This window comes from Passer domesticus, chromosome 1, assembly GCF_036417665.1.
Source record: "Passer domesticus isolate bPasDom1 chromosome 1, bPasDom1.hap1, whole genome shotgun sequence".
Classification (NCBI taxonomy): Eukaryota; Metazoa; Chordata; class Aves; order Passeriformes; family Passeridae; genus Passer; species Passer domesticus.
Window position 1 is genome coordinate 17,541,827 of NC_087474.1, and position 22,909 is coordinate 17,564,735.

At 41.2% G+C, this 22,909-nt stretch overlaps 1 protein-coding gene and 2 long non-coding RNA genes across 3 annotated transcripts in view; 2 read left to right on the plus strand and 1 right to left on the minus strand.

Annotated features, from left to right (window-relative positions):
* Positions 1-1,579: 1,579 nt before the first annotated feature.
* On the minus strand, positions 1,580-11,975 carry LOC135287173 (uncharacterized). The gene is made up of 4 exons (XR_010351006.1): positions 11,816-11,975; positions 7,856-7,975; positions 6,306-6,524; positions 1,580-5,211 (listed from the first exon to the last, which is right to left on the minus strand). It is a non-coding gene; the product is annotated as an uncharacterized LOC135287173 (long non-coding RNA).
* A 239-nt stretch (positions 11,976-12,214) lies between these two features.
* LOC135293785 (uncharacterized) lies at positions 12,215-13,908 on the plus strand. Its single transcript, XR_010355875.1, has 2 exons — positions 12,215-12,415; positions 12,496-13,908. It is a non-coding gene; the product is annotated as an uncharacterized LOC135293785 (long non-coding RNA).
* A 2,223-nt stretch (positions 13,909-16,131) lies between these two features.
* Positions 16,132-22,909, plus strand: part of DNAJC1 (DnaJ heat shock protein family (Hsp40) member C1) — a 108,095-nt gene continuing 101,317 nt past the window's right edge. Inside the window, exon 1 of the mRNA XM_064408416.1 lies at positions 16,132-16,413. Coding sequence (XP_064264486.1) covers positions 16,249-16,413 — 165 coding nt within the window. The 5' untranslated portion in view covers positions 16,132-16,248. The remainder of the gene's footprint in view (positions 16,414-22,909) is intronic.

Here is a 22,909-nt window from a genome sequence, read left to right on the forward strand (position 1 = left end):
ATTATCTGCACAAATGTATTTGTAGTTCTCAGCTGAGGGGGTAGGATTTGGGATTTTATTGTAATTTAAACCAAAGAACGTTAATTGTAGTGCATGCATAAAACACTTGGAACTGTCCTAGAGGAGTCTCAAGATGCTTTATCAACCCAGATATTATACAGAGCTTTCAAGAACCAGTCCTGGATGTCTGAGTTTAATAAAAAAAAGGCCAATTTGATAAGAAATATGCTGAAAAACCTTCTAAATCCCTTATCAGAGGGAGAGAGATAAAAATAATAACACTCAGTAGCTAAAAAATACAATCTGTGGAAATCTTAATGAAGCCTAATGAATCATATGAGCTGTATTGTTAAATTTACTATCCCTATTTTACAGCTAAGAAAAAAGAAATATGAAAGCGAACACTGACATTTTCATCTATTTGGTGTATTAAATTTTGCAACTTAATCCATATTCGTACATGCTAGTGAAAGAGAGAAGAATTTAGTTCTTATTGAAGGCTAAGCCATCACAGAGAGGGGGAGAAATCTGCAAGGGTGAGAGAAATACCCCCATTCTGTCAGGCATCTGGTGACTAGAGACCCTAACTTATGGTTTGAAAGCAGGAGGCTGAAAGCTGTAAAGTGCCAGCCATCCAAACATTTTGCCCCTCTAAAAGAAGGAAGTGTATTTCAGCAGTGCTCAGTCCATGCCAGTTTGGTCTCCATCTTAAGGAGATGCAAGCACTTGAATGCTTGTGGAGTGAGCACCCACAGGGTTTCACTCTGTGTGTTCTGTGCATAATCATCTCCTCATATTAGCCGATCATCCTCTGGTTTATTGACAGTCTCTTCTGCTTTGGAATTTGTAAATTTAGGATTGTTAATTTTCCTCCTTCTTTTCCATCAGAAACTGTGGATATCTCTCACCCTACTGCAGTCTGTGTGTCACAAGCACTATCTCTATGCCTTTTGAGCCTCTGTTTGCTATTGTACAGATATAACATGCTGTATTGTGGTTGCTTAAATATATTTACTGATATTTATAAGGAACTAACAATTTTGATAAAATTTTCTAATGAGGATTACAATGTGAACAGGCTGTGTTCAGCATTTTGGTCTCCAGCACCAGGTTGTGGTCTTTCTCTTGGGCATACTTTACGAGTATTTTTATGATCCTATTGCATCCATGTTTTTGTCAATTTGCTGTGAACTTGGCTTTCTCTTTTAAGTACCTATCTATCTATGTCTCTGTACTGTCATGCACTGATGAAGAGGCAAAATGATCCTGGTGGCAGATGCACAAATACAGGCAGCCCTGTCCTCATTCCAGGCATTCAGTGTCCAAGGATTTTGTTGCCCCATCTTAGTAGTCCATCTGATTTGGATCAAGACCCCAGATCCTTATTAAAGTTCTGTACAAATAGAATGATTTATAAAAATAGCTTCTCTATAGAATGGATACATACACACATAGATGAATATATATGTAGGCAGAATCCGTACATAAATAATTTGAAGTATGGATGATTTAATTCTATATAAATATAAATACATGTAGATATAAACTTTAGGCAATTTTCAGCTTATTTTTGGCCAAAATTTCATCAGCTGTTGCCTGCTTCCTTTGTGTGACTTAGATTGCTGGACTTTTCCCTGGAGAACCAGTTTTCCCAATTCTGATGGCTGCTGTTGTCTTAAATGCTGTAGGGAAATGCACATCCCTGGCAAGATGTTTGAAGTTGGATTCAGACCATGTGGGGATCACTGGTGCTATCTCTGAGAACACTTAATGAGCAAATCCAAAGGTTCTACAAAGTCAAACAGCCTGGAGAATGAACTGGCTGACAGCTCCTGGACTGGTTCATGTTTCTACAACCAGAAAGAAGAAACAAGCTTTTGACAAAGAGACTGCTGGCCCCCAAGATGTAGTTTTGGTCAGGTGTAGGTCTACAAAGGTTGGCCCCTCACCTTTGGCCCAGGCCATGTCTTCTGAGACCCCCTGGTTGGAACAGCAGCTCATGAGACCCTCCAGAAGAGCTGTTCCTCTCACATTTTTGAGATCCACAATGGTACTCTGCTCCTTCCAGGGTCATTCATAGATAGGTCCTGGATACTGACTCTTTCTTCAAACAGCTTCTGTTTGTGTCCTGAGGTTTTCCTTTATATTATCATGAGGCTTGGTCATTGATTCAACAGCATTTACCTTTACCTTATAACTTTGTTTGCACTGCAGAAGAGAAATCAGAAGACTCAATCAAAGTTGTAATCTGTTTCTTATCTTCCCTGGAAGGCATTAAGGCTTTCCAATGCTTTGTTAGATATTTCTGGAGAAAGTTCCAACTCCATAAGCAAAAGCACAAAGCAAAGATCACAGGTTTCTTAAACACTGACCTGTCCTTTTGAAAGTTCTGCTTCCTCAGTGTTCTTTGAGACAGAAGAGCACACTGAAAGTGTCTCACTCATGTTAATGATGAGAGAGCTTTGTTATCACTTCACTCCTCCACCCTAACATGGTCAGAGGGATTTTGTATGGACTTAAAATTGACTTGTTCCTTGTGCAGACCATGTCCCCTCAGTCTGTCATTAATGTATAGGTCTTTCTTTGATACATAATGATAAATTATGTCTTTTAAAGATGCCCACTGAATCAGCTTGCTGAATATCCAGAGGCTGTCTCCTATGCCTTCAATACCCTATCTTCAATATCAAGAATCAGTCTTAGTGCCCTGGAGCTCGTTCATCTCTGCAGTTCTTGTTAGACAGTTCCTTGATTTGGCAGTTAGAGGAGTATTTGTTCACAGAAGTTTCTTTCAGGACTGCAGTCATTCAGCAGGTAAGACAATGTTGCACTGTGGTTATTCTTCCATGGCCTATCCTGCCATTTCTCTACTACACCTAAGCTGGTTTCAGTGCCACGGTCTCCGAGTGCTGAGCTTGCCTTTAGTCAGCAGGAGGCAATGGCTCTCTGGATTACAGCTTACCTGTTTATTCTGGTTGGTGATACCCTGATAAACAACAGTGGACATATGAGCAGGCACATGCAGCATGTGTGCTGATGTGTGATGATGATTTATAGGACAGGATGTTTTGACCAGTTTGTTTGAAATTGCCCTGATTGTCATACCTATGTTATGTCTACAAGCGAAGGATTTTCCACTTGGATTTGCTGAATGCCCTTAAAACTCCAGAAAGTTTCTTCCTGTCAGGGTCTTGGTCCTTCTTGCCAGGTGAGATGGTTTTCATATATTTGGTAGTATACCTTCCAAATCTTTCTCCATTCTTCATTTCTCAGTGAAATCAACCTCACAGTTATTTCAGTCAGGGGGGCAAAAAGAGATGGTAGCCTTTATTAACAGACAGGCATCTTTTAGAGTTTATGCTTTACACTCATCCTAAATACCTTCCAAAGCAGTGTCAGCATTCTCTCTTGGATGGAAGGGAGATCAGCTGTTCCCAAGCTACAGGCTCCCAGGACAGAGCTGTCTGGTATACCTTTGATACTGTGGCTCTTGCACCAAGACATAAATATCTGCCTAACTCTGCTTGGGTATGAGTGACATTCAACCACATCTCAAAGAAAAGGGTACAGATAAGCTACCTCTCCTGTGTTACTTCTCTATTTCATTATGTTCTGTTTTCACTATATGTTTTTGCTTTCTGGACTTGTGTTTTTCTTCATAATTTGCATTATCATCTAGTATCTGACATTTCCAGTCCTAAAAAAGGTAGAGTGTTTCATTTTTGAAGCCACTGCAAGTATTAGATTTTCTAAATTTTGTCTTTCCTAGGCTTGCAGTTCACATTCCCCACAACACAACTCCTATGAGATGAGTTTTGCTTGTTTGTATTCTATATAATTAGAATTTAATTTCAAAATTATTTCTGGGACTTCAAATATAGTATAGCTTATGTATCGTGTCCAAATGTAAATCACGTGCAGTCCTTTTGTACCCAAAGTGATAATCCAGTCTTTGCTCTTGCAAAATTTCTGCTACAATTTATTCTTTCTAGCTCTTCTTTGTCTCTCTTCAGCTGTTGTCCACAGACTTTTGCAGAATTGTTTTATGATACAAAAGAAATTTAAATATAATGGATTTGCCCAGAGGCTTCTTGGGTCTATATATTTTATTTCAAGCCTTGTGCAGTTTTTTATGTGACTTCTTGCAAATCTACTCTGACTGTATTTTGTGGACTTCTCTATAGAGCCTTCAGTTTTGTTTCACAATTGCATCTCTTTATGGATTTACAGTTTAACAAATATAAAGCATCACACATCTCCTTTTTGATTTCTTAGAGGAAACTGATCCCTCTGCAGCTTTACCTTTCTGTAACTGAAGAAAACTCTTCATTTATTTAGTGCTGTGTAACAGCTGTCTTGCTCTTTCTCACCTGTACATAGGCTATTGGTCTAATCTGGTGCATCTGAGCCCCAGGATGTTTTAGGCCACTTTTTAATCTTCTCAGGAATAGAAAAAAAAATTGTCCTGCTTTGCTTAGTTCTCTAGGGTTTTTCTGAAAAGTTAGGTACATAGTGCAGTTTTACTGGTTTCTCTAAGATATCCTTTACTCACTATGAGCTCCAAATCAGGACTCGGAGGTACCATAAATCATTATCATAACTTAAGAGAAACTAATGCTGGGGAAAGACCCTTAGGTTTTACTCCATCAGGTGCTCAGCACTGACTGAGTGTAGGAAAAGCTAATTCAGACCAAAATTCTTTTTAAAGTGCCTTTTACTGTGAGTGTTATTTAATGTTCAGAGGTGTTATGTACATAAGACTGTCTCTGAAGTTAAATGAGGAAGGAATGAAATGGTATATTTATAAAAGACCAAGATTAAAAATTGGCTTGTAATGCCTTACTATTTAAAAGTTCTTACATCCAGTTAAGTTATTCAATGTTGTTTTTTATGGAGACATTCCAGAAAACTGCTTTCAGTTCTGGAATGACTGATCTCTTTCTAATTGAGTGAAACTTGGCAAGCCTCAGATCTACAAGAAACACAAAGAGTGCAGGTAAAAAACATTGCTATAAAAAGATTTAATTAAATACTGTATTTCTAAAATCACAATAGCTGAGAAACCACCATTTTGTTTTACTTACTGTGAAAAGGCAAAATGTAACCAGAAAACAGTAAGATCCAATTTGCTTATTCCTCAGCTACAAAATCTGCTTTCCAAAATAAATCTTTATGCTGCTTCTTTCTCCTTCTAACAAATGTTTTTGTCTCCTACTGGCAAAAATGGAAACAGAAAGAAAGACAATAGTTTGTGAAGAGTCTTTTCACTTGGGAAATACTACTTTATGGTAACTGTAGTATAATCTGTCATAACTCCAAATGTAACAGACTAGTACAAAAAGAAAGCAACAATGGTAAGTGCCTCCCTGGGTGTTTCATGGTAATTACAGCTCTCTGGCTGAGAGAGCTGATGGCTAAAGGCAATTTAGACATTTAAACTGACCAGTCTGATTCCTTTCCTTTTAGGCTGAGATCACTCTATTAACAGGCATGTAGATTGATGGTGTATCCAAGGTTTTCTGGAGTGGGGTGCAGTTTCAGGAGACAGTCTTCAAAAATATGGGTAAGAGTGGAAGAATCAACCCCACAATAACTGAGGCATAATTAAATGATAGCTAGGAGAGCATAATGACCAACATTTTACAGCTTGACTGCCACTGCTATTTTGTACTTTCCTTAAAATGGAGGATATGGTGTGTCTGTATATGGTGTTGTTCTGTACATGCTATTGTTAATGTTCACTGAATATTCTTTTCCATATGACAAATATGTTTTTAATGTAAATTAACAGGCTGTTATCTTCAATAGTAGCAACAACAGCAGTAGGTTTCTGATTACAACAGTATTTAACATTCTCTATAAAGACACACAGAAATTCCACTCAGGAGGGACCTATTGCTGCACTTGTGCCTCTTTCTGGATTGGTTTTGTTTTCAATATTTTTATACTTTAAAATGACTGCAGAGATGATGGGATTTTGGCACGGCAGGATGTACTGTAGTTATGGAGGTACTGTAATTTTGGTGAATTTTAGTCCTGTGCCCAGTGGGAACAGGAAAAGCAGTGTGGAGAGTGGGGACAGAGCTTGCTACTGGGCCTGAACACAGCACACAGCTGTGACAAGTTCGCTTGCTTGTAATTGCAGAAAGGCCTGGGTGACATTTTTTAATACTCCTGGGAAACCAAACAAAACTAACAACCACATATGTACCCAAAGGGGCAAGTGAAAATTATTCAAAATCAAAACAGAGATGAGAAACCCCCACAGTTAATCTTTTTTAATAGAAAACCTAATTATTTTTTACCTTTTGAGTTTAAATGTACTGCATTCTTCAATGTTAAATTTCAGAAAAATACAAGGATGGGTTTCTTCCTTTTCCTGCCAGGAGCTACAGCATCCAGAGGGCTCTTCATTGCCTGTCAGGTCTTCAGAGGGCAGAGGGTCACAGATGCATCTCCTGCTCCACTGACCTGTTTTGGCTTGTTTTTGATGTCCAGAGTACTTGATCCATTCCCAGCTGGATCTGCTGACAGAATAGGTTGAGTTTGCCCCAACATTCTTTAAAGAGAAAGGTAACTTGTTAAAGGAAAGTTGGGAAAGTTGGAATGTATGACTTTTGGCTAGAACTCATCCATTATGACTAGCCTTTGGAAAGTTACCTAGTAATTGTTCCCAAGCTGCATGGTCTAAATCAGTTTTTTTTCTCCTGGAAAAGTCAGCAGGAGTGGCTGTTGGCACATCACAGGAGTGAGCAAGAGGGGCCCAGCTCTGGGTGTCACTCTGCAGGTGTGTGTGCAGATAAGCTCAGGTCCTTTGTCCATAGTCAAGGCTGAGGCTGGCACAGATGCTGGAGCAGCAGCACAGGAACACAGAGAGGCTGGCGTGGATGGGAGTGGGAGAGAGAAGGCTGTACAAAGCAGCAGGACAGGGCAGGTGCCATGCCTTGCCTTAGCCAGGACTGACAGACATCCCTTGGAACACGGAGCACCCAGCATAAAAGTTCTGCATCTTGTATGATGGCCAGGTACAACCAGCCCCAGCAGAGCAGCTCAGTTTATGGCTTCACCTGCCATGTGTTTGGTTTGCTGTGCCTGCACAGAGTGTGCACAGGCACTGCTGTCAGCTGGGGCCCTCCTGGCTTTGCACTGACCATCTCCAGCCCTGGGCTCCATAGGGCTGCAGTCACTGATGCCTGGTGGCATAAATGATCTGTCACTGACATGTGATGCAAGTTGGTCCTGCAGGGAGAATTCCTTCTGCCCTTTCCTCTAACGTGCTGCAAGAATAAACCCAGCTTAAATGGTGCTTAAGTGATATAATGGAGCCCTTGGCTGGCCTGTAGACAGAGGTAACAGCACTTGGATGTAGCACTGATTAAAATTCTGCTAGCCTGGTGTTTGTTTACTGTTTTAAAAAATATTTTGCAACAAAAGAAAAGATGAAAAATATAATTTGACTATAAAAGCAAATCGGGGATAAGTGGAATAAGGACAAGTGGGCTGTTCTTTGACATTAATATTTATATTCAAGGATATCCTACAGGCATGCAAGGGACATCAAATTCCTTTTTATTTGCAGGATAGAAGAGAGTTTTGAAGATTACATTATGGGTCAAGAAAGGAGAGAGTATTTGTTTGGCCTCTGCAACACAAGGGAAACAAATTAGTGGATCTGTAATTTAACTAACCACTTCCATTAGCACAGCTATTAACGGTGGTTGCTTTTCCCAGTTTTTATAGATAGTTTTGATGTTGGGAGGATTGCCAGACTATTGGCAAGCTGCTAAATAGGGTTTTTTTGTCTTGCAACTTTTTTATACTTTGTGCTGAAGTATAACTCATTAGTACTATTTACCTAAAAGTGGATCCAGGTAATGCCACTGTGTACATTCCTACTCTGTGCTCTGCAAGCCACCTCCTCATCCTACCAGTGACCAGGAGTATGTACCAAGAGCATCCACTAAGTGATTTCTTCCTGTACATGCCACATGGAGGAGAAGTCAATATTTATACCTCTCACTTGATAGAATTCATTAAATATATTTTGCTAAATAACACTCTATATTACATATTCCTTGTCTAATATTTGCCCACAGAAGTATTTGTTATGTGAGTTGAATGCCTAGTTAAGACCTAAATGAGTACAACGTATTTAATATTTATTTGCTAGCACAATACAGTAGATACAGGGGAGATGAGAGAGAATGCAAATAGAGGAGGAAGAAAAAGTGATTAAAGGGCACAGACAGAACATGAAATATTTCTACATGACTGCAGTGATTCTGAAAAAAAAAGTAAACAGCAAGAGAAGCTCAATTATTTAGGTTTTAGAATTTAAAAGTAAAAAATTTTAAGAAAAAAAAATGTTTAAGGAGATTGTAAATTACTATTAACAGCAGTCCTGCTTTATCTAAAAATGTGTGCTTCAAGAGAGCTCCAGAAATGAGCCCCTTCTCATCAGATCTGGACCATCTGAGTTCTCCATGTTTAGGGCACCTTTTATCTTCAATGACAGGTTCTTGGTATGAGAAATCTTTATTTTTACCTTTCTATTGTTTTAGTCTGTGATGTCGTGAGTAAAGCTCATACCACAGCAAAATCTAGTCACAACAAAGACAACAAAATCCCCATGTGGTTGAGAGCAGTTAAAACTCTGTTAAAGACTACTTACTAGAGAGATTGTACTGGCTAATGGGATCTTGTGAGAAATTACATTGCAGAATTTTGGCAAAGAAAGTGCTTTGGACAGTAATTTGTTTTTCTGAAAATAATGTTTTGTAATAACAGTAATACGACTGGCTCTATTTTCTGAAATATATTCCTTGAGAGCAAATGGAAATCACAACTGTGCAGGCAGAGGAGGGATTTTGGCTATTTATGTGATTTGAAGAAATCACAAATATAATCCACCAGCAGCAAGATGCTGTGACATGTTTAACACTGAACTTTTAATTTAATAAAAGCAAGTGAATCATGAAGTAAATATATCTTTACTTGACATGATACAAATGCAAGAAAAGCTACATCAGACATCAAATGCCTTATTTTAGCAGATATGTGTTTGCATTTGTAGCTGTGGGCAGGATTTCAAAACTGCCCTTTGGTAAATATAACCATGGAATAATCAAACCTCATTTCTATATATTGGTTTCTACCAATGCACTTTTTCTGCTGTGTAGCTGTGATTATTCAATTCAGATTGGTCTTCTTAGGAATTACTTTTCTGTATCTGTATTTACTGGAATTTTGTGGATGAGAATTCAACGGATTTTTTTTTCCAGTCACAATTGAGTTCACTGTTAAATTTGAAGGGGAATTTGAAGAATTTTAATAGGCTTTTTCTTAGAAAGACATTTGTACACATGCATCATATTAATGGTCTTCCTATATTTAGTTAGTTCTGCTGGTTTTGCACTGTGTAATCAGAGTATGACTACTTTGTTAATGCAATTCTGAAGTGCGAAAACTATCTTAACTTAAAATTTAACTTCATTTTATGAAGAAAATATTTTGAATATCCTGAGCAAATTTCAAAGTATTATTCTCAATTTTGAACAGGACAGCAATCTACCACCTAAAAAACCCCTATGGTAAGGAAACAGCAGTTTTGAGTAAATAGTGTATTCTATGTTCATCCATCACAGCTTTCAGTTTCCTCTCCAAATGGACTCAATCATTTTATTGAAAATATATCCCACAAACCAAACGCTGTCCATGATTAATTCCTACATGTGTTTGCTGTAACAGGCTCTTCTGTTACACTGTTGGCATGTTGTGCTGCTGGTTGCACAGTCTCTCTATGCATGGTCATATTAGTTTATTTTATGGTGGTTTTGGTTTTGGATTTACCTGATTCTCTTTCTTTTCTCCAGTATTTCATGGTGCTAGCTCCTTTTTTGGGAGGATGCTTTAGCAAATGTCACTAACATACATACCTACCACGTTAATAAATGGGAAATGAGTGTTATGTACTGACAAATGGAATCGTATGATCTTCACAGAAAATTTCCAGGTGATTTAAATTGGTTTTTTTTTTAATTTGCAAAATCAAATTCTATTTTTAAGTATTCCTAACATCAGCTCAACTCTGATGAGTTGAGCAAAGCAACAAATATAGGGACCAAGCAGAAACAAAACAGCACTGACAGAACTGAGCAGGGAATTCAAATCAGCTGAAATAGAGTGATTCTATGACTCTGTGGTACGTGTTATGATGCTGTTTACAACGCTGAGTTGTTTGTTGCCTGGTTTAATGCCTCGATGGCTGTGGTTGCTTTCTGCACAGGCCACAGCAGCGCTGTTCCTGGCAGAGGCGCGGAGCAGCGCTCGCCCACAGCCATCTTGTAGCACTTCTTCTGCTCTTCCAGCTTGCCTCTCTCCCAACAATCATCTTACCCTTAGAGCAGCCAAAGTTGGCAAAAATGCTAAAGATGTCCCTCTGATGTATTTTTAGCTCTGCGCACTTTTTGTTTTTAATCACATCTGCAATTACTGTGAAGTAGAAAAGGACCTTGGAAGGGTCACGCATCTATAAAACCAATATAAAAACGTTCCCTCCGGAGAAATAGTTCTTTGCCCCCTGGTGGTGAATTAATTTTGAAAAAATATTACAAAACACTTTTAGGAAAATTTACTTGAAATGAAAAATAAATGCTAATTGCTTCATTGAATACAAGTAATAATACACTGCTAAGCAACACTTAATGTGTCAAACATAATTAGAAAAAATCCTATTATGAGTAAGCTCCATCAATCTTTGATAGTCACTGCAGAAGAGATTAAAAATAGTTTGAAAACTGCATGAAACCTTCAATACTTTAAAATCATGTCTCTTGTTTTGCTTGTTTTTGGGTGGTTTAACACAAATGTCTTTAGAATGTAATGTAGTCCTGAGAGTCCTTAATTTCCAGCATTCTTACTGGAAATGAATGATGGAAATTATATTCATCCAAACAGCATCTTTACATCTGCCCCTCTCTGTATGTGTCCATACATTGAGAGCTCCCATTCTGGGCCACTAGAAAAACATTCCCTGAATAAAACTTTTAAAATAGCGTTACATAATTCTCAAAGTTGTCTAGGGGTTTTCAGCTTGCATATGCTGAGCATCTCCATGTGTGAATAGATTACCAGCATGTCATTCTTGGAATAGTAATAACAAAATTAACACTGGTAGTCATCCACTTGCAATTTTAGCCACAGACAATTTTGAAAGGTGTCAAGAATACATTGTTTAAAAATATTCCATTAGCCTTCTAATAACTGATTTTTTTCTGTCTTTTAATTATTGTGCCTCCAAAACTTCTCCCTGAGAGTCCTTCCCCATGTTGATGTTCTTCTTAGAAAAATACATATTAAATTTTAATGACAGACTATTGTCATGCAACAAAACATTATACATTTATGCTGGGAAAAGGCCATTTATAATGATCAGGGCTTTCATATGTTGGCTTTACACTATTAGGATATGGCTCCTAAGGATATCACTCATATGAAGATGATCTGAGTCTATTACAACATCTTGTACGATGGTAATGTGGCTTCAGGCAGTTTTTGAGTTTGGAAAAGAGCATCAAAGGTATGGCATGCTCAGTAAGCACTATTGGGTTTAGGCACTAATGATGTAACATGAAGAAAAAAAAAAAAAAGTAATGTAGCTAAAAGAGACGACTGAGCTGCCCAGACCAGGCACAAATGGGCTATTTCCTAAATAATATTCTTTCATGTCTGATGGACTGCAATAGCTTTCTGGTTTTAGCTCTGTTGCTTTTGCTTCTCTTCCCTTTCTTTCTCATTAGTTTGACTTATGTCTGACCTAAGGTACCAGCTGGTGTACACGAACGGCATATTCCCTACAAATCTTTCAGTGGGCAGGGTTGCTATAAGGTGGTCCTGTCCCCACTGTCCTTCTTTTCCCGCTGCCACACTGGATGTCATCTTCTCCCCGTCTCCATTCCATTCGCCTGACCGCGTGGCTAAACGCTAAACGGCATCTGCAAAATGATCTGACTTTAGAAAAAAATCCCTTAAAAAGGCAATAGCCAGGCCACCGGCCTGTGGGCTGGAGCACGGCGGCCCCGCTCCGAGCAGGCTGCGCTGCCCGGCAGAGCCTTCCCTTCCGGGGCGACAATCCCTGCCCGCCGGGGACAATTCCTGCCCGCCGGGGACAATTCCCGCCCGCCTCTGCCCGCCCCGCTGCCAGCGCCCTCGGCTCCCCGGCTCCAGTTGTACTGCGGGGTTTTGTCCACTGGAAAAGCCGCTTTAAGTCGGGCTGTTTCCTGCCTGCTCTGCCTCCTTGTTCTTGCTCCCTCGTCGGGGCTCGCTGTCCCCGCGGTTGTGGGAGTGCAGCTGTTGTTCGTGGGCTGAGTTGTAAATTGGATCAGTGAAACATCTGAGTCTTTCTGCGCGTGTGTATGTACGTACGTGTGCGCGAGTAGCTTTCTGTTGTGTTTTTTGGGATTTTTTTGTTCCTTTTTTTTTTTTTTTTTTTTTAAGCTGGATCATCTCACTCTTTCGACTTCCAACGTGGCGCACGGAGCTGGATGAGCAGCTGAGGAGCAGCGAGCAGAGGCGCGGAGTGGGAAGCAGCAGGAAGCAGCAGGAAGCCCTTCAGCCGGCTCTGTGAGCAGACAGAGGGACCCTGTGCCCGTACAGAGCCACCCGAGCACCCACACCAGCCAGCCGGGAGAGAGAACCGGGATACGCCGCAGTCTGTCCCAGAGTGGCTCTTCAATTGCTGCAGATAATCCTTTATCTTTAGGAAGAAAAGGGCTGGTCCCTTAATAAGCTCTTTCCCCCAGACGTCTGCTCTTCATTGGAGACACCGAAATCGCAGGCTCTTTAGCGATTCAGAATACGATCGTGTGAATCCTACTGGGCTTATAAAACATGTTGCTCTTTCAGTGCTGTTAGAAACACTAATAATAACTTGTTCATGCATTGGGCCTTGGGTGCTACTGTCAGTTAGTGTCAGAACAGAGATTTGTTTAAACAAATTATTTCCGTATACACTTCTTTCCCTTACCCTTTGGAAAGTAGAGCTTCATGACCAAGTAGACCTGTTTCAGTGACACCTGTCTGCATGAGTGGTCAAATTTGGGGCACGGAAAGAAAATGCTATCCCTGCCTTCACAGCTCTCTATATCCTTCAGTTAAAGGATCTGCCCCTCTGCAGAGCCTACATAGAGGATTAAAAACTCTTCTCTCATCTTCTAGCGGTTTAAATGTCATGGCTGAGTCACAGGAAAAAATACTAATACTTCCCAGCAGGAGTCATTTTAGGCAGTGATGAAAAAGCCATGTGTAATCTTTTACCTTCCCCTCTACCTTTGTGGCAGAGTTTGCAATAGTGAGATTTAAATCTTCATCACCAGTCTCCCAGCTCACCTGCCTGTGATGTCTCACAGGCTCATAGAGAGGCCAAGCATTGCTGAATTTTATTATGTTTGTTCTATATTTTAAATCTTTCTCTGAAGGAAAGAGAGAGAACTGACTTGTATATTAACTGATTCTTTTTATATTGGAGAGGTCTAATGTGACTTTAATTGAAGTGCTGGAGAAGGGGGAAGTACTCTTCATTACTCTCATGACTTTAAAGAAGAAAACTGAAGGAGATTTCATTATTATGGAAGCACTTATAGCATTTAAATAGTATTTTCAGCATTTTCTTCCCAAAATTTCAGCATTTATGCTTGGAGTACAGAACAATTTTAATGGAAACATTTAAACTAATCTCATAGTATAGAATTTCTTAAAAATCCCTTTTGGAAATGTTCAGTGCAGTATTAGGCCTTCTGTTCCAATGGTTTAAGGAGCAGAATAAAAATGAGTTTCCAATTTCTCACATTGTTAAAACCAACGGAAAAAAAATTAACTATGCTAACCTAAATTAAGAGATCTCTTAAATATGTATTTTAGATAATCATAATCCCATTAACATTAGCACTTTTTCCCCCTATTATTCTTTCCAAATTCACATTCCTCTTGACTAAAAGAAGCCATAATTTGTCTGAAGAATTCTGAGGTGTTTCTTTCAAAATAGCCATTGTCTGCTGTGTTCTCAGAAGCACTGGTGCCACAAGCCACCTGCAATTTGTTATCAGTGTTAGGACAGGTTTCCCTGGTCTCAGTAGAATGGAATAAGTGACCTGTTTTTATCGGATTTTTGAAGGCTTTTTTAACAGTTTAAGCAAGAGCAGCCAGAGGTTGGTTTTGAAAGGAGTAATTTTTCATAACAAATTCCAAATGCCGAAAAATAAGATCAAAATAACAAGTGCTTCTCTTCAAGGTTCATCATCGCACTGCATCAACTTAACTAAGGAGGCTTAGAAGCTAATGATGCAAGAGGAAATAGAAATGAAAAATACAGAACAATTCAGAAGAAAAGGAGAATTTGGAAGTATTTGTTAAGGGGAATGAAATATCACTAATCTCACATTTTAAAAAATCTCCTACCTGGTTTAAAAATAAAATAATGCTACCTTATTGAACTCTTTATTTGCCCCTGGTTTCTGAGGATACTTTGCATTTTTACACTCTGTTCTACAACCTTATGAGTAGGTAATGTTTTGAATCCAAAGGTGGTATTTTTGTGCAATAAAGCTTGAGACTTGAAAGGAAGGATAATGTAAATATACAGGACTACAAATTTATACTGTGGATATTGGCATGCAAAACAGAACAGATTAACAAAGTAAGGGCATGGGAAGAAACTTATCTGTACCAGGTTCAGTTGCTCCAGCCAAACAAAGCAGCTGATAAATAAACTAGCCAATGACTTTACTTTGTCATTCTCTAAAAAAGGACTTTATTTTAGCTTTGTGATCAAGTGGGAGGAAGCTTTTTTTAAGATTATAAGAATGAACAGCACCTTTTTGTGAAGGGCAAGTTAAAAGGGTCTGTGTAAGACACTGTTGGCTACATTATAATTTCCTGGCAAATGGGTTTAGGACTCCCTTCAGAAAGCAGAGCCGCAGGCAGAATTGTGATCCTAAAAGCCCAGTGGGCATACATATGGGATATGGAAACATGAGTTTAAATATCAATCTAATTAATATTTAAATAGTTTATACAAAGGGGAACAGTTTCAATAGTAGAGAACACCTAAGACTATTCTATACTTTATGAGTTGGAAAATTGATAATGGTTATGTTGGTTCAACTCCTTACTCAGAACTGAGCAGAGTGTATTTTAAAGCCACATCTTGGTATTCCCATGGAGTATCCAAGGAAGCACTCTGCTGTACAGTGGTTCTCTAAATGGTAGCTAGCTCCTCTTAGGTGAATTCGGGTGCAGATAGGATTGGCATTTGGGATTTTTTTTTTTTCTTAAATTGCAAACCCTATTTTTAAAATTTAGTTCATGGATATTTTTCAGATGAGTGAATCTCTCTTTTCTTAAAAAGATTCCCAGAGTGAGTTATTAACCAGACCTAGTTTTGAGAGACGAAACAGATGGGGTGTGCCGAGGAGCCTGCCCGTGCCAGAGAAAAGTGATTTAATGCTGATAATTTGTATTGTTCGGCCATTAAGTTTCCATCTAATTCCTCATCCAGCGTCCCAGGTGAAACATTTCACATTAATTTAAGCTAGGAAAGAACCAAAGGCTAGGGGACAACACCTTAAAAATCGGGCTGACACTAACAGGAGGGTGCAGCGATTTTAGGCTAAAATAGGTTACAGGAATCAAACACGCCCTTAGGAGTTCCTGAAGGCAGAAAACCGAAAGATGATTCAGGGCGCGGCGACATTGCGGGCACCGCCGGCCCCGCAGGCACCGCGGGGGTTCCACGGCCACGGCGGCAGCGGCGAGGGACCGGAGCTGTCCCCTTGGGTGCCGCAGTGGGTGCCCTCACGGGTGCCCTCACGGGTGTCCCGGCGCGTGTCCCGCTGTTCCCGGCGGGAAGGGCGCGCGACGGGGGAAGGGCGGGGCGGGGCCGGGCGCCCGCGCGCACGGAGCTCGCGCCGGGAGCCGCTCGCGCCCTTCCCCCTCCGGCCTCTCCACTGCGCGAGCGCCGGCGGTTGCCGGGGCGCGTGACGTCACGAGCGGCGGAGGCGGCGATTGGCCCGGCGGGGAGAGCGCCCCCCCCCCACCCCTCCCCCGCCGTGGCACCGCCGCTGCCGGGGCCGGGCCGGGCCGCGCGCGTCCCCTCAGAGCGGAGCGGCCGCCGCGGCGAGCGCGGCCTCCGCCGAGCCCCCGGCGCGTCCCCGCTCCGCCAGCGCTCCGCTGCCGCCACCGCCGGCGGGGGTCATGGCCCGTCTGCGGCCCGCGCCGCGCCCTCGGCTGCTGCCGCTCCTGGCGCTGCTCGCGCTGCTCGCGCCCCGCGCCCGCGCCTGGGACAGCGGCGACCTGGAGCTCTTCGACCTGGTGGAGGAGGTGCCGCGGAACTTCTACGACTTCCTGGGGGTGCAGCAGGTGAGCGAGGGGCCGAGCCCGCCCGCCGCCGCCCCCTGCCCTCGCCCGTTGCCGCGGGCCCCGCGGGTCGCGGCTGTCCCTGGCCCCCGGCGCGGCTGCCCCGCCGGCCCCTCGCCCGCCGGGCTGGCGCTGTCACCTTCCTCCTGCCCCGGCCCGGCTCCCGCCCAGCGGGGCAGCGCGCCTGTCCCTTTGCAGCCTCTCTCCTCCCGCTGCGGGGGCTCTGCTCTGCTTCAGGTACTGCTCTGTGGCTTCTCCTTCCTGCCCACCAGAAATCAGCCCTCCCTCTCTCGCACCTTTGTGTGTTCCTACTGCCTGTTGCTTTTCTGGACATGTCTCATTCTCTCCAAATGTATCTAGACAAAAGTAGCTTCTGGGGTTTTCACACTTCCCATTCGTATCGTCGGTATGGCAGCTTCTCACCTTTCCCTCCTTCTGCATAGCTGCTGTGTCCTTAAGATTGTGCATCACCATGTGTTGCAGCTCATATTTTCTCTCACTCATGCCATGTGGTAGACTGTGACCCTTTGCTGTGTTAATGGCTTGTACATGGTTATATTTATTTACTTTCTGTGTATCTTGGTTATTGTGTGTGATTTTCACCTTGCTTTCATAAGTAACACCTAACATTATCTTAAAGAATTTATTATGCAGCTTCAGTTAATTTTTCATGCCATTGTGGTCAAGACAGGAACTCCTGTTAGGAACGCTTCTATCCCAGGGTTCGTGTGTACATTTTGGATGTGGTTGCTGGTTTCACTGCTGCTTGGCATCTTCAGCTTGTATCACGCGTCTGGGCTCCCATGATGCCCTTTCTTTCTCTCGATGCTCTGCTCTATGGGTGACCTTACTCAGTGTCTCTACATGCATCTTAACCACTTTTTTAACTTTCTTCCAATCAGTGTTCTTCTCCTTAGTAATGAAATACACTATTCTTTATATGCTGCTACTGCACCCAGAATCCCCAAAAGACATTTTGCTCTTTCTCTGTCTCCTAGTGCATTCTGTGCCCCTGATACTTTCTCTTTCCAGTGCTATATTCTGGAGATTGATCCTATTTAAATGGCTTCCCTGTCAACTTAAAGTTTATTCTGATGTAGTTCTTGTAGATTTTGAGAGTAATGACTGTATTTTCAGGTGCATTTCACTAAGGCCATGTCTAAAAAGAGAGGGAAGATGCCTGAAATATATGTGTCCAGCTTTAGAAACTACTGGCTGTGGTTGCTCTGACTGTTTCATCTCTTTCTTTCCTTCGGTCCTTCTTAAGCATCCAGTGTTAAATACTATGGAATACCATCATCTGTACAAAACAGAAAGCACTGCTATTCATGTTTCATTTTCAAGACCCTAAAAATCTAGGTGTTAATTCTCAAAGACAATTTTAGTGTTAGATAATGTGGGAATGCAAAACTTTGTTTCTGTTAGTGATGTTCAGGTCTGGAATGCAACTCTTTGTTAACATCTTCCACAGTCCTTTCTTCTAGGGCCAGATCTCTACCTTGCCCTGTATGTTTAGCAAAATGTTAATTTTAACAAGCAAATATTCTTCTAGTTCACATTTCTACTCCTAGTCATAATGGCAAACTTGTATCACTTGCAGTGTGGGAGCAAAGAAAAAGTTGGTGGAAGTGCAACACAAATGAAACAGATTTTTTTTTTTTTTTTGTTTGTTTAAAGTGGTCGCTCATCTTGTCATTATAGCCAAGACTGGAAGTGTACATAGTGCTGATACTTGACACATGCAGCAGAACAGGCCTGTGAGTGGAATAATGGAGTGTGCAGTGTTGGGGGTTGAGCTTCAATAAGAAATTGTAAGATTTGAAAATGCTGTGTGGATTTACAGGTTCTTTCACTCTGTATCCTTTGTTCCTGCTGCTTGCCTCTCCAGCTCTGACCCACATCTGAAACTTCCAACAAGATCCTCGTGTCATCCTGAGGGGATGTTGTCTTGCAGTGCCTCGCTAGGCAGCTGCTGCTGTTCAGGTTATGAGAAGGGTGATTGGTCCTGAGACAGGACCAAGGGAAGTGCACAAATCTCAGGTGTGCTGTCCTCTCCTGGATGTCTCAACACAAAACTGTCTTTTACCATAATGTCTCAATGTGATGTTTGCACATTTCTTCAGGTCTTCTGCCGTTTTTTAATGCTGTGGTTTAATGGAGGTTATTCGTTTTTTATGTCATTATTGTTTTAGTTGGGATGTTTTTTACTATAGTGCTGTAATTTCACTTTTTGTAGTTCTGGTACTAGAGGTTTCCTTTTCTGAGTTCAGGTGGTTTTCTTGTCCACAAGAGTTGATTGTGTGTGTGACAATAGCCTTTATGGCCACACCTTTGAACTTTTAAATTATCTTTCATTAATCAAGGCTTGCTTTTCCTCCCACCCATTCTTATTTCATTGTCTTGTATCATGTCCTGATAATCTCTTCTTCCTTCATGTATTTCTGGGAGAGGGAGTACTTCTCCATTATGCAGGATGTAACTTCTACATCTGAGATATGGATGCTCAACTGTGTTTGTTAACACTGGTGTATCAGGGCTGCCAGATTTCTTCTAAACATGTCATCTTTGTTTTGAAAAAAATATAGGGAATGACTCCAATGCTTCCTTGAGGCATTAAAGCAGCTTAGATTTTGATGAGAGAATTGTGGCCCTGATTGTTGAACTCATACACGATGTCAGAAGCTGATGTTGACCTCAGCTGACAAGATGCAGAAGGCATTGTGGGAAGTGCTGTAGCTCTCAGACATGCTTTGGTGACGCCTCTGCTGTGTGGGTTTTTTCACTCAAATTGGAGAAAAATGATTAGGGTTTTGTTTTGTTGCTGTTCTATGCTTGCAGGAATATGGATTTTGTGTTTTGTCATTTTGTGGGCCTTGTGGAAGCCTCCTGGCATTGTCAGGTAACTCATCCAGCTCTGGTAAAGTGTTAAGTTTGAGCTGCTGTAGTGTTTTTTGTTATCAGTGGCAAAGATAGAGGGTGGTCTAAGCGAAGTAATTGTTGTGGTTCTGAATGTGGAATCACAAAGTAAGAGTAAGATTGTGACTGTCTTGGCTGTTAAATAACTGACCTTTGTTCCTGATTTCAAAGAGGGATGGCTGAGCAATCTACAAATGCTCATGGAATGGTTGAGGTTGGAAGGTCCCTTCTTGTCCAACCCCCGAGTGTTAGGGGTGAGCACCTAGATGAAGAAGTATCCGATTTTTATACAAGGACACAATCTATCTATTTGGGTTTTTATCAGATCTAATGGTATGATAGCATGAGAAAGTCTTGCATTGTTATGGTGTTACTATTGCTGTTCTGACCCATGTGGAAATTGCTCTACCTTCCCTTTCTTTGGTGGTTCTTAAATTGATGATGTAATTAACTTAAATGACTCATATAATACATTGCTGGTTTCAAGAAGTTTGACCTAGCAGGATGGGGATGTAATTTTTGGCTTGAGAAAAGGTTGCATTTCCCTGTCCCCCAAGTGGTTACTGAAGAAAATAGAATCATAACTCTTGACAAATCTGATGTAATAATGATTTCATTAATCACGTCAATATAGCCAGTTTCAAACCAACAAAGGAATCAGGGCCAAATAGTATTAATCTAAAAACTCAGATGAAGCAGCAGAATTAAACCAGAGGCTATGCAGACTCAGTAATAGGATGACCAATTACCTGAGAATGAGAACATAGAAATGTGATGTTGACTTTTTGGAAAAACTCCAGGAAGATCTGAGGATCTTCCACATACAAGCTTGTATGGTGGACAAATGAATGGGTCAAGTTAATGTTATCATCTCTTACAGCTTGTAATAGTTGATACCTTCATGAATATGACATGCTTAGGATGAATCAGCTTTGCATCAGTTGAACCTGTGGCTCTCCTTCCCAAAATATGCTTTTGATTACAACTTGCTAATATGGCTTCAAGGGAGCTATTTGTTCCTCCACTTTTTTTTGGCTTGCAGCCAGGCAGGCACTGCAAGCCTCGGAATGTCTTTTGAAAATTTGTGATACAGTTCTTCGGTACAAAGGATCTGAACAAGAAATTTTTAGGGAACGGTTGTTTGTGAAGGTGTATTGGAATGCTAGAGCTGTCTTGCTGGAATTGAGCTGTGTGGAGCTGTGTGTTGTGTTAGGATCAAGGAAGGTCTGCATGAGGCTTTGGCTTCCGCTGGGGATCACATAAGGGAAGGGGTTGGTGTTGAGGGTTCTGCTAGGCCTGTGCATTGTAGGGAAGCAAACACAGAAAGGTTCTCTGAGCACTCTTGGAGTTACTGGAAGAGGCCCTGGGAGCTCTGGTTCTTGAGGGAGAGTTAACAAGTAGGACTTGCTGGTCAGCATGGTGAATAAATATGTAACCTGAAAAAAGTTGAGAAGGATATTTTCTTCAGTATTGGCTTATGCCTTTCTTATGGCACGTGAGCTACATATTGAGCTAGGCTCTAAAGTGTTCCTGTGGCTTTACTGTAGAGAGCTAAGTATTATAGCCACTGCAAGATGATGGGGTTGGTAGATGATGCTGCAGCACAAAGTCAGAACTGTGTGTACAGAGCCTGATTTTGGTCTGACAGCCTGGGAGACCTTGGTATGTTAGCAACTCCAAGAAAGTGCATGACATAAAAACCAAGGAGTTGAGTTTCTATGGCTGTGGGAAACCACACCCTCTCCAGATGAGCTGGATGTGTTGGGCTAATAGGCTTCTTTCAAGAATGCTGGAACAGATGAGCTGTTGTGTGCTGTGTTGAGTAGCAGGATCTGACAGGGTTGTGTCTGTAGAATGCAATGTTTGGTGCTGTGGAACTGATGTCCATACTGTTTGCATTTCAGGGATTTTTTTTTTTCTTGTTGTTGAACTAATTCCAGGCTGGCTGCATGAACTCAATGCCCGTTTGTGTTGAAACATGCTGTTTGTGCTCTTGGTTTCACACCTTGTGGTTCAGTTCTCTCCAAAAGGAATCCTGTTCATCCACTCCAGGACTGCTTCATCATATGCAGTCAGTAGGTACAATAAAGCAGTTTGATTTACACGTGCTCTCCTGGGCTGCACTAAAAGTATGAGGTAGCTGCACCTTTATAGTTTCTAGTAAATTGCTGACACTGAATTTTACCTCTTGGCATTGCTCTGTAAGAAAAGGAATGAATACCACAACAAACTGTGGCTTTTATGGTATTACCTAGTCTGGAGATGGAAGAAAACTCTCAGTAAGATGTTTCTATGTGTCTGTTTTCTGCAAATGCATTGGCTGATGGCATGCAATGCATACAGCACCACAGTTCAAAAGTTGTGTATTTGTATGTTGTATAAGTAAAGTTCTTGGACATAGACTTAGTAGCCTATTTTTCAGAAATAATGGCAGTCTCAGAAATTGTCAGTGTCTGGCTCTGCCGTAGTTCTGGCTTTGAATGGGTTATTGTCCAGAAAAAAAATCTACATTAAACAGTTTTTCCTATATAGAACTTGTGGGGAACTTTGAGTACATAGATTGGTCCCTTCAAGTAGGATGAAACAGCTCTCCCTCTTGTTTATCTGTCCAAGGAATACTCTTAAGTCCTCATCAAGAACAGCCTACCTGTACCCATGCAGTTTTGTCTTTCCTTGCAGGCGAGGTGCACATAACTAGATCAAAGAAGGAGGGAAATAAGGAGGGGTAGCCCAGAGTCTGTTTGTTCTTCCCAATGACAAGCTGGATCACTCTCCATAGATGTATTTTGCTTGCTCTTCTACCACTTCAGACTGTTCTCCTCCCTGCTGCTTTTTGAGGTTAATGTATGTGGGTGCAGTGTTGCTAAAGTCATGGAGTGTGCATCATCTGCAAATGTTTCAGCAAAAATCTAGTAGTTCAGTCTTTCAAGTTTTGGAAGTATTTCATCAAGTGAGACAAAACTTCACTTGCATGTGATTATAACATTACTGCTTCAGATGATTGTGTCAAAACTATGAGCTGTAAGCTATTCTTGCTTTGATTTGTAAGATTATTTTATTGTATGACAAATAAGATGTTCACTGTGACCCTCAAAAGTGTGCTGTGAAATGACATGGAGCCATGTAGCACCTTGGTATCTCACTCATTTCTGACAAAGAGAAGTTGTTCAGCTGGTGATTAAACATCATGTCTAATGTTCTCAGCGTGTTTTGAGATTGCTTTCTACTTCTTGTTCAAAGTATATGGTAAGGAGATCTAAATTGGAAGGCATTAGATTTTAATGCACTCTCAATTGCAACATCAGAATTCTCAGTTAGAGGAAATGTTTCCGTTTTCTTGCTCCAAGCTTTCAAAAATAATTAACTTCCATAACACACAACTGCTAATACACAATTGGGTGATAGTAGTAGCAGACCTTTATTTAAATACTGAGGGATTTTAGTAATTCCTGAAACTGTACTTCTTTGAAGTCCATGAATGTGCTGTCAGCATTGAGGCAGTAATAGTCCATTGTACTGGTTCAAAAAAAAATATCATCAGAAAATCCAGTTTTGTTTCTGGTGGCTTTAGCTGTAATGTCAG